Below are 12,085 nucleotides of genomic sequence, written 5' to 3'. Positions count from 1 at the left end.
TGTGCATTGTAGGATATTTAGTAACATCCTGGCTTCACCCTCTAGATACCAGAAGCTTCTCTCCTCCAGGTTCTTTACCAGTAGCTTCCCAGGTGGCACTAGTGATTAAGAACCCCACCTGCCAATGCAGGTTAGACATAAGAGATGCAGATTCAACCCCTGGGTCACAAAGATTCCCTGGAGGAGGAAATGGCAACCCACTCCAATATTCTTGCCTGGAGTATCCCATGGACAAAGGAGCCTGGCAGGCTGCAGTCGAAGGAGTCACACAGAGTTGGACACAACTGAACCGACTTAGCACACACACACTTCTCCAGTTACGACAGCCAAAAATGTTACTAGACATTGTCATATGTCCTGGGGGGTGAGGGAGGGTGGGAATTGCCACCACTGAGAATCGCTGTTTTATTGCATCCAGAACCATTCTTTCAAACCCCCGTCTTCTCTCAGGGTTGATAAAGCTGTGACCATTTGGTGATGTCACCATGGATTCCAAGGTATGAATTGCTCTCACTATACCTTTGTCAGTGGTTTCCTAGGAGAACCAGCTAGCCTTCCAACTTGGTCTGGGCTGGAAAGGCTGGGGTGATGAACTTGATCTTAACCATAGCAGAGATATGCATCTGTGGGGCTGGCAGGTCAAAAGGGCTTGGGAGTGTTAGTAAAGGAGAGTCTGGAGTCCCCGCCTCCCATGGGCCTCAGTTTTTGGTAAGGACACAAAGAAGAATCTGAGTTCTTACCCGTTAGAAGAGAGTTCATTGAAGACAAGGAAAGAGAGAATACCTCAAGAGAGAGACAGGCTGGGCCAAGGGAGATAATGGTCCTGGAGGGCTGGGATGCAGGGTGTTTAAGGCAAGGTTATGTGCATAATCCAAAAAGTTGCTGATTGACAGTCTTGAATGACAGCTGCAGGTTACGTAACAAGAGGCTCTACTGTGTATGCACTTCTCATAATTCAGTCTGTTATAATTAGATGCATGTATTCATAGAATATTTATGATTATTTAATGAGCCAAATGGCTGCCAAAGGTTATCTAAGTACATGACAGTGTGAGGTGTGCATTTATGTGCCAGAGTAGAGCAAGTCCCTCCAGTCAGCCAGTGGGGGATTTTTCCTCTCCTGACTATTTTGGGGTGGTGATGGGGGCATTTGGGGGTGGGGTTGGTAAGTACCTTGGTGGGATTTGGTGGCCCGTTGGATGTTCAGCCAGAGGGGTCGCCTCTCATTGCTCTTGACTAAATTCCTGCCTAACAGGAGGGGTGTAGATAAAATATAGATGAAATATGTAAAGTGTTTTCAGAACTCAAGTGAGTCTTTTTCAGTCATCCTGAGGCTTACAAAGGGTCCATATTTATGGTCTTGGTGCCAGAAGTTACCTGGATTAAGGTGTTGAGAAGGCAGAGGGAAGGGGCAACCCACATCCCAAAAGATGAGATCTCTGATGATTGGCTAACAAACCCCACCCAACTCTAAGGCAAAACAGGGGAGAGTCATGTAGAGATTGACCAAGTACCCAAAATTTTATATTCAGACTTGATCATCAGCAGTCAAGTCTGGATAGTCCACATTAAGGTTCTTATGGGAAGCAATCCCCTGATTTCCTTCACAGAGCCTTCTATAGCTATGTCACCATCGCTGCTGATACTTTCTCTGGCACGTAGCCCACAGGCCACGAGGAGATAGAAGGAAATAACGTGAAATCTAAAAACATGTCTTGGTCTCCTTAACATCAAGGGGTGAGTCAATACGCTCTGAGAACAAGAAGGTACTATCTTGAGCATTCTTCCCAACTGAGGCATGAGGGGACTAGGCAGAGAGGAATGGATGGTGATGGGAATGTGGTGGAGGACACAGCCGGGGTCCTCTGTGTCCTCCCAGGAAGTGGTACCTCTCCACGCCCAAGGAAGAGGGAGATGGAGCAAAACAGAGGAGCAAGGGAGGTGGGAGGGAGATTCAAGAGAGCGGGAGCATATGTTTACCTATGGCTGGTTCATGTGAATGTTTGGCAGAAACCAACACAGTTCTTTAAAGCAATTATCCTTCAATTTTAAAAAAAATTTAAATAATGAAAAAATAAATACTTGCTCATCGATCCATGAGTGTGTGTGTGTATGTTAGTCACTTAGTCGTGTCCAGCTCTTTGCAACCCCATGGACTCTAGCCTGCTAGGCTCTTCCAGGCAAGAATATAGGAGTGGGTTGCCATTTCCTTCTCTAGGGGATCCTCCAGACCCAGGGATCAAACCCAGATCTCCCACATTGCAGGCAGATTCTTTACCATCTCAGCTACAGAGCAGTCCCTTTAAATAATGAAAAAAAAAAAAAAAAAACATAAATACTTGATCATTGACCCACGACCCCAAATCCCAGTTTAGGGTCCAGCACACAAGTCAGCATCATTCAACAATCTCTGTGGGTTCCTCTGCAGGCAAGAAACCATGCCTTAGAAGACAGGAAATGGAACGAACGACACAGCACCAACTGGCTGGATGCTCGAAGAACAGAGAGTCAAGTACAGGCAGGCCCAAGGCCAGGGATTGAAGAGCACTTGAAAAGTCAACATCGATCTTCACAAACAAATGACGTGCATGCTGAGGCGAAAGAAAGGGGATAATAACCAGGCAAAGTTCCCTAGAGGTGCTGTCAGTCTGGATTAGAAATGGTCAGGGCTGGGCTGAGATCCAGGCAAGTATGGGATTAACTCCTTCTGTCTCAGGTCCCGGCACCAAGCTCACCTGTCTGGCCATTCCTCTGGGACAGTGAATGACACAACAGGGAGATAGCCCTTTCCACGGTGCCATCACCTCTGAGCTAGGCAACGCTTGGTTATTCTCTCCTTTAAGAAGCTGCACAGGGTGGCAGAGGGAGGGGCCTTCCCTGGTGGACCAGTAAAGAATCCACCTTGCTGTGCAGGGGACCCCAGTTCGATCCCTGGTCCAGGAAGATTCTACATGCCAAGGGGCAACTGGGCCCATGCACCACAACTACTGAGCCCATGCACAGCAACTACTGAAGCCCACACGCCCTACAGCTCATGCTCCACAACAAGAGAAGCCTCCAGTGAGAAGCACACACACCGCAATGAGAGAGCAGCCCCTGCTCTCCGCAACTAGAGAAAGCCTGCACACAGCAACAAAGACCCAGCACAGCCGAAAGATAAATGAAATAAATGGATTTCTCTTTTAAAAAGGAAGCTGCAGGGGGACTTCCCTGGTGGTCTAATGGTTGAGAATCCACCTTTCAATGCAGGGGATGTGGGTTCCATTCCTGGTAGGGGAACTAAGATTCCCCACATGCCTCAGGGCAACTAAGCCTGCATGCCACAACTAGAAAGAAGTCTGAGTGCCAAAACTAAGACCCAATGCAGCCAAAAATAAATTTAAAAAATTTTTTTTAAGAAAAGAAGAAGCTGCATGGATTTCCCCCATGGTCTCCTGTAAACCACCCGCCCAGGATGAACAAGGCCCTGTGGATATAATTTAGAGTCCAGAGAGAAGCAGCAAAGGCAAGAAGCCCTCATCTGAATATGAGACTTGAAACGAGTGGACGGTGTCCGCAGGAAGCCTGGGCCCAATCTGGGCTTCCCTTAGAGCCCGTTTAGAAGCCCCTTGACCTCTAGATGGAGGCATTTTGGAAAACCTGGACCAGGCTCTATAGCCTGGCTCTCTCCTCCTCTTCCTGATTCCGAACGCCAGGCTTTCTTGGAGCTCACCTGGGCCCTCTTGCCTCCTCTCTCTCCTCAGTGCCTATGGCTTAGGAACCACTCTAACCGGCCTGTTGCAGTGCTGTCCAAATGGGAGTCCCCAGCCCTGACAGGCTGCCCTCTAAATCCACAAGTGCAGTCAGGAGACCTCCACTCAGCTGTCCCGTAAGCAACTCAAACTTACCTAGAGCAGAGCTCCTGAAGTCCCTCCTCAGACCCATCCCACCTCCACACACAGCCCTCTACCTCAATACATGGCATCACCCCAGCCACCCAGTTGCTCCAGCTGGGAAACTGCATCACGATGAATCTTCCCTCTCCTTTACCGCCTCACCCACTCCATTCAGAAGTCCTCTTTCTCCAGTGCAGCCCCAAGTTTCTTCTCTTCATATTCTTATCACAGCTTAAAGCTATTTGTTTACTTTGTGGTTGTCTGGGGGCGCCCTTACAAAAATGAGAAATGATATTTCGCTCACCAGTGTAAGTCCAACATTTAGCCTAGGGCCAGAAAGTAAACACTTAAAGAATACGAGCTGAAGGAAGGAAGGAAAGCATCCATTAATGATGACTTCATCCGGCGTGAAGCTCTTGTCCCATAGCTGGCCTGGCGTCAAGTCTGGGCAGGGCAGGCGTTGAGTCTCCCCACCTACATTTCCCACTCCTTTTCCACAGAAGGATACCAACAAGTAAAAGTTTCATCCTGCCCCAGAATGGAGCAGCAACGACCGAATACCACCTCCTTCAGAGAGCCTCCTGGGAGATCAGAGAATTGCCACTGACTGCATTGCTCCGCCAAGCCTGGATGTGGAATTTCTATATAAATTTCTTTGCACCCCAGTAGCCGGTTTTATTTGTTTCTTGAACTGTCATTTCCATCCTCTGAAATAAATTCAGCTTTGGCGTAAGATGGAAATACTGCGTTCTTGGCCTGGCCTGGCTAAACATCCCACTCCATCATTTGTGTCTTCCCTGGGTACCCAGGCAGCCAGGCTTGCCTGGAAGGCAGAAGCCACAGCCTCAGAGATAAGTGCAGGGAAGCAGAGGAGTTCCAGATTCAGGATCCTCCTGTGCACTCGCTCCCAGCTCAGCCTCTCGGATGCTCTCGGACTCTAAGCAGGCCACTCCTCCTGCCTAAATCCCTTCCAATCATGACCTGAACAGTCCTCCCAAGGCCAATGACCACATTATCAGGGCTTCCTGGTGTAGGGCAGCTGCCAGGAACTTCCACGGCTGCCACACACACCCCGGGGACCCAGAGTGCATGCCTGCATGCTCAGGAACAGGACCTTTTCTGAGGGATGTTAATAATTGTTTACCAGGAAGGGAGTGTGGAATATTCTGGGTTACAGATAACTAACAGGTGATTCTTTCCTACAACACTTCTCAGAATCTCTAATATGTGCTCCAAAGACAAAAGATTCAATGAACATGGAACCCTTTGTGTGTGTGTTGGAGAGGGAGTGGGCAGCGGGTTGTGGGTCAGACTTTGAAACAGGCGGCCCTTGGGAAGAAGCCCTGGGTTCTTTCAGCTCACACCTTCCCAGGTGCACCTTGATAGGGGGAACGCTTTCAGGGGGTCAGCTTGAATGGGGACCAGCACCAAGGAAAGAAATCTTCTGTCCCCAAGCACCTCAATGCCCTCTTCAGTTCAGTTCAGTTCAGTTCAGTTCATGGTTCCCCCGAAATAGAGACGGAATGTCTGCACAGTTAGGACACCACCAAGAACTCCCCACCAGGCTCCTGGAGCTGGCTCCATCCTCCCCCACCCCTCCCCACTCCCACCTTCCCAGTTGCTCAGTTGTCCCAGTGCTCAGAGAATAAAGGAACAACCAGATCTCGCCCATTCAGATCCATACGATGGACAACAGAGAGTAACTGTCTGGGTTTCAGAGGAGTAGTACTCAGCCGTCCTGTAGAAGGGACGGCCCACACGGGACAGGATGGAAGAAGTCAGTTCAGCGGGGAGAAAGGCGTCCAGAGAGACTCGGAGGCCAGGCTTAAACACAATGCACTTTATTGGCGACAGAACGGATGGGCAGAGGGACCTGTGTGTTATATACATCAGAACTGTGGTGACCACTGCACCCCGGGAGGAGGCCCCAAGGGCAGCGAAGATGGGGGCTGAGGCCACACCTAGACAATCACAGGCTCCGGCGGGAGCCAGGGAGAGAGTCTGAAATTCTCCTGGATGCTCTTGCTCGGGGATCTGGATGCTTGAAGGACAAGAGGCTGGCGGGGACTGGAGAGAGGTGAGGCAGGGGGGTGGGAGGGCGCTGAGGAGGCTGCAGAGGTGAGAACTGAGGAGCGGATGGGAAGGACGGGCGGCGCTGGGGCGGCTGCGGTGCCCTGCGCGGTATTTTATCTGGAGGTGCGCTGGGAGGACTGGGAGAACCTGACGCTGCCGCCCCGGCTGCTGCTGCTTGAGCTGACGCCTCCACCGCTGACCGCAGAGCGACCCCCGGAGCCAGAGCCGAATCCGCCGCTGCTGCCGCCGCCGAAGCCGCTGCCGCCGCCGAAGCCGCTGCCGCCGCCGAAGCCGCTGCCGCCACTGAAGCCGCTACCGCCGCCGAAGCCGCTGCCGCCGCCGAAGCCGCTGCGGACGCCGCCTCCCACGCCGACGCCACCGCCATATCCGCCTCCGAAACCACCCGCGGAGGCGGAGGTGGTGCTGCTGCTGCTGACCACGGCTGCAGGGGAGACCACAGAAACAGCGATCAGCTCCCAGCCACCACCTCTCTATATCATAACGATCCCCTGGGCCCAGGATGATTGAGAGGCGATCAAGGCAGCTTTGAACCTGATGATCACTGTTTTGCGTTCTGATGTGGTGAGGTGTTCACCCCCTCAGTGTTGTCAGTTTGAATTTTTCAATGGTTCCTTCTACATACTGTCAACTCTTGAAGAACCCCCTATGGAGATTATCCAGAATTTCTCCTCCCACTAACAAGCTCCCTATTAGATATCCCCCCACACTCCATATAGTACTATTAATAGTGCTCTGAGCCCAGAGCCATTACCAAAGTATATCTGCTGCCCCTTCTGCCCTCTCCCCCCGACCCCCCAGAAAAAGTGTCCAACCGCCATGGAAATATTGTTTAAATTAGGGACTATTGCCTTGAGTTAGTACAGATATTTCAGAACCAATTCTCACTGTAGTGATTTCTTTGGCTACTTACAGATGCTAACAGCACTTGGGCACTCTCCAGACATCCTGTATGAGAAAGCAAGACAAGGCTAGCTCAGTCGCAAAGCAAATTTCCAACAAGTCCATGAATGAAAGTGACAGCGACCAGAAGAGAATTCAGCAGCCTGGCACATCAGTACTCTTCGTCCACTGTTCATGGGCCAACACACAACCCCTATGCGCACTGGTTGTCTATGCACTTGGCCACCTATGGAGGGCGTGAACCGGCCAAGGCAAGTGGTTGCCTATAAGCCCTGTGCAATGCGGAGGCCTCTCTCTATAACAGGCCTCCTCCCCACTCCCTTGGTCACTTATCCGACCCTCAGCATGTGACTTGGGGCGGGAGAAGCAGGGAAATGGAAGTAAGAGGCCCACCTGCACTCCTCGCCCTCCAGTAGCTTGCGGTAGGTGGCGATCTCCACATCCAGGGCCAGCTTGACATTCATCAGCTCCTGGTAGTCGCGCAGCAGCCGAGCCAGGTCATCCTTGGCCTGCTGAAGGGCGGCCTGTAGCTCCTGGAGCTTGGCGTTAGCATCCTTGAGGGCCAGCTCCCCACGCTGCTCAGCTTCAGCAACAGCTGATTGCAGTTTAGCAATCTGGAGCAGGGGGAGGGAGGAGGAATGATGAGCCCAGTCGGAGGGCTCTCTGAGGCTTAGACTAGATTATCCCAGAGCAAGTCAGTCAACCTCACCCCTTCCTTAGTACCTCTGTCTGTCTTCATGCACGGAAGACAGATGGATGGCTGTGGCTTACCAGCCATCTACACTGGCTTTGTCTTTGAAATCCTTGAAGGCCAGTGCTGCCGGAGATGACCCCAGAAGTCCCCTCCCCCAGAATAGGAGTTCTGAGATCCTAGCCCCCACCCCTCACCCATCAGCTTAGACACCAGCATCCGTGGCCGTCCCACCTGCTTCTTGACATTCTCGATCTCAGCCCGCAGCCTCTGGATCATCCGGTTGAGCTCTGAGATCTCACTCTTGGTGCTCTTCAGGTCATCCCCATGCCTGCCAGCCGTGGTCTGCAGTTCACCCAACTGGAGAATAGAAGGGACAGTCAGGTGTTGCTGCAGCTTTGCCTGGCGTGTTTCTCCATCCCTAATGTCATCCAGCCAAACTCGAGGTACTTAGTAAGCACTGTGTTTAAATGACATTGAATCATGTTTCTACAGGGACATCTCTGGGGCAGCAGGGAAGAGAACACCTGGTTTGTTGTTCTCCCACCCCGCAATCCCTGAGCAAGCTGGAGTGGGTCCCATGTGGTCTGGCAGGGGACAGTGGAACCGCTTCCCCCCAGGGGGCAGTACTCTCTGCAACGAACAACCTTGACAGGATGTCTCCAAAGAGGAGAATTGAGAGGGGCCACCCAATGGCCACCACCCAGCCATCCCGTGGACCACAGCCTCCCTGGGACCTTCAGTGAATCTTCTGAGAGGTGCCTGGATCTCACCTTGGTCTGATACAGGGCCTCGGCCTCTGCCTTGCTCCTCTGGGCGATCTCCTCGTACTGGGCCTTGACCTCGGCGATGATACTGTCCAGGTCCAGGCTGCGGTTGTTGTCCATGGACAGGACCACGGATGTGTCACTGACATGGCTCTGCATCTGGGACAGCTCCTGCCAACGCAGAGGGGCCTGTTCACTGTTGGGGCCTCTGCAGCCAGCACACAGAAGCCCCAAGAGACTCCTGATCAACGGACCCATCTGCTGAGTCAGCTCGGAAGGTGGATCAGCTCTGCCCTGCCTGCCAGCCTCTCAGAGACCCCATGCTTGCAGTTCCTCCTGGGGAGCCCCAACAAGAGGCTTTATCTCAAGGCTCAGTCTTCCCGGGCCTTACCTATCAAATCTGAAAATATCTCACCCTCTCTCTTGCACCCTCTTAGTAGGAAACATCCTCACCATATCATAGAGGGTCGTCAAGAAATTGATCTCATCTGTTAAGGCATCCACCTTGGCCTGAAGCTCCACCTTGTTCATGTAGGCAGCATCCACATCCTGAGAAAGACAGATAAACACATAAAGGCCTTATTCCTCCAAGGAATGCACAGCAAGCTGCAGCCACAGCAAGACCAATACTTGTCCAAGGCTGGTCTCCAAGTGAAGGATTCACATCAAGGGGATGGCGGAAGTTCAGTCCTACCCAAAGGCTAAAAAATGAGTGAACTGACTCCTTGAGGCATCTCTCCAGACTGAGATGCACTTGGCTTTTTTTTTTGGTTCCAACTGCCTGAACTTGGCAGCTCTGTGGCAGTGGAGTAAGTATTCCCCCCAGCCCAGCTGGAAACCAGTGCCTACAAGCCCTAGAAACCTCACACTACAGCCCTTACCTTCTTCAGGGTCACAAATTCATTCTCAGCAGCCGTGCGCTTGTTGATCTCATCCTCATATCTGTAAGAGTTAAAAAGAAATCACTGTTTGCAGTATGAGGTAGTCATAAACGTCACTGTTCTCTGAAACTCTGAAAGTACCTCTGTTCTGTCCTCTGTCCCCCTCCCGCTCCTCTTAAATAAGCACACCCTCTCACTGTCCCCCTGTTAGTTAGAAGGACCAACCATTCCCATTCATTCAGGCAGACTGTCTGGTTTTAACATGGAAAGTTCCAGGTCCTGGCAAACCCCTCCATCCCCAGTAGACTGGATGCTTGGTCACCACCCTGTGAGTTGTCCCAGCATCCTTCAGATCCTACAACCAGGATCTTCCCCAGCCTGGCTCATGATAAAGTGCTTCTTCAGCTCTAGCCTTCAAATTTTCTTAGTAAAGGACTATTCTTTAGGAAAGAAGGTGAGGAGGAACCCAATAAACCAAACTGTCCTCTATGAAGATACAGGAAAGTGGGCTAAGTGACAGCCCTCTCAGTGGGCAAGGGGAAAGCAGTGAAAGCTGAGATTCTGAGACAGGGTCGCCCACAGCATCTTCCCACATGCGCCTGTCACTCACTTCTTCTTGAAGTCTTCCACTAAGTCCTGCATGTTCCTCAGCTCTGAGTCCAGGCGGCCTCTCTCCCCCAGAATGCTGTCCAGGTGGCTCCGCAGGGAGTTGATGTAGTTCTCAAAAAGGGGCTCGAGGTTGTTGGTGCCTGTGATGGGATGTGTGCCCTGCTGCTGGAGCAGGCTCCACTTGGTCTCCAGGACCTTGTTCTGTTGCTCCAGGAACCGTACCTGGAGTGCATTTGAGAGAAGCAAACTCAGGCAGCGCTTGGAGCAGAGGGGCCTTGCCTTGGGCAGAACTGGGTGTCTGCATCTCCCCATCTCCCCGCACAGAGGCCTAGAAAGCTCCCGCTGTGGCTGGAGAGGGTATGGTCAGACTATCACAGCAGTCAGGCCATTGAAGATGCAAGACAGCTTCCTTACAAAAGCAGAAATGGGAAGGGAAACTGGAAATAACCCCGCCTGGAAGCGAGAGACTTGACCCTTCAGTATTCCTGGGGACTTCGTGATTCTAGCCCAATTTCAACAACACAGAGCATACTGCAAGAAGGTGCTTAAACCTCGACAGCATTGTTTACATCTAAGACCATTGATGCCCCACTAATATTCACGTCACAGGATGTGAATGGCTAGAAACTGACACAGCTGGACTGCTACTGTCATCACTGTGACAGGAGACAGACAGCCAGCGTGAGCTACCCTGCTCTGGAGGTCCCCGAGCACCCTCCTCTTCCCGATGAGGTTGGTCGGGGTGCAGACTGAGTTTCTAGGGTCTCAGAGGCCCCTTGGGACTCCAGTTCCCCCTTGAGCCTCTTAAATTCCTTCTCTAGGGTGCCTGCCTCCTTTGCCTGGCACATCGCCATAGAGAGAAGAGGCCTCCTGGAAAGCCCCAGAGGGCAGTTCATGTTTGAATAGCCCCCAGTTCTAGGTCAGACCCTTTCCTGTCAAAGGTCATGACCCCCACCGTGCCCTGCCAGCACTACCTGCCCAGGCTGGATAAGGCAACAGATGGGAGCCTTGAGCAAAGAGGCAAACAAACAGGACTTGGGGATGTGGGGATCCAAATAGGGGACCATCATCTTTCCCAGTCACATGACCACGTGGGCAGGTTCATCAGCCCTGAACATCCTCATAAGAGCCAAGAATGCTGCCTAACCCTTCCCCTCCAGCCTGGACCACTCCGGACTGATCCTAAACACTGTATGTAAAAATCAAGCTCAAAGTCCCCAACGTAGGAATGGGGGCCATATCAGGGCTTCCTCACCTTGTCGATGAAAGAGGCAAACTTGTTGTTGAGGGTCTTGATCTGCTCCCGCTCCTGAGCCTTTACTTGCCCAATCTGGGGGTCAATCTCCACATTGAGGGGCTGCAGGAGGCTCTGGTTGACAGTCACTTCCTGGATTCCCCCAGGGAAGCCACCTGGACCAAAGCCACCAGGGCCAAAGCCACTGGGTCCACCAAAACCACCAGCCCCACCAAAGCCACCAGCTCCTCCAAAGCCACCAGCCCCACCAAAGCCACCAGCTCCTCCAAAGCCACCAGCCCCACCAAAGCCACCAGCTCCTCCAAAACCACCTCCCATTCCTCTGCCACCACCAAAGCCACCTCCATAACCACCTCCATAGCCACTCCCAAAACCACTGACACAGCTGCTGCGCCCTCCTCCAAAGCCACCAGCCCGAGAGCCGCCAGCCACGCTAATGGAGATGCTCTTATTGCCACCCAGGTTGTAGAGGCTGCGACTGCCAAAGCCGCCTGCTCCACTCCGGAACCCATAGGCCCCTCCGCCGGCTCCCCCAGAGCGGGCCACACAGCTCATCCTGCTACTGCCAGAAACCACGGCAGAGCGGCCTGAGAAGCCCTGGCTCCCGCCGCCAGAGGTCTTGCGGACTTGTCTGTTCATGGTGAGCAAAGTCGCTGAAGGGAAAGTGCAAGAGTTAAGCAGGGCCACTCAGAGCCAGAGGAAGAGAGAAGCAAACTGAAGACCTGTGCAGGATAAATCCCTTTATATACATCTAGGAGGCTGCTGGGCTCAAATGAAGGAGAGATAATTAATCTCAAGTAGTCATGGGTTGGGTTTGCCTTCCAGGCAATCTTAGTTCTAGGCTACTAAACACACCTTAAAAATAATCTGAAATGGTGAAAGTGCTAAGGTGGCAGGCTTACCTGGCAGGGGGAGGTGCCTGACTTGGCCCTGTGCTTGGGCATGGCCACCTCCTAGCTTTGTCTGGCAGGACCCAGAAGGCACACTAATCTGTCTACTGGCCAGCTGTCCCG

At 52.3% G+C, this 12,085-nt stretch overlaps 1 protein-coding gene across 1 annotated transcript; it reads right to left on the bottom strand.

The window, feature by feature from the left end:
• Positions 1–6,061: 6,061 nt before the first annotated feature.
• KRT3 (keratin 3) lies at positions 6,062–11,711 on the bottom strand. Its single transcript, XM_068969946.1, has 9 exons — positions 11,073–11,711; positions 9,819–10,039; positions 9,209–9,269; positions 8,781–8,876; positions 8,334–8,498; positions 7,795–7,920; positions 7,263–7,483; positions 6,880–6,914; positions 6,062–6,390 (listed from the first exon to the last, which is right to left on the bottom strand). The coding sequence occupies exons 1-9, from the start codon at positions 11,709–11,711 to the stop codon at positions 6,062–6,064; spliced, it is 1,893 nt and encodes a 630-aa protein (XP_068826047.1).
• Between the last annotated feature and the right edge of the window lie 374 nt (positions 11,712–12,085).

This window comes from Capricornis sumatraensis, chromosome 4 (genome assembly GCF_032405125.1).
Source record: "Capricornis sumatraensis isolate serow.1 chromosome 4, serow.2, whole genome shotgun sequence".
Lineage (NCBI taxonomy): Eukaryota > Metazoa > Chordata > Mammalia > Artiodactyla > Bovidae > Capricornis > Capricornis sumatraensis.
Note: the sequence above shows the minus strand (reverse complement) of the source record. Positions and strands in the feature narration are given on the sequence as shown.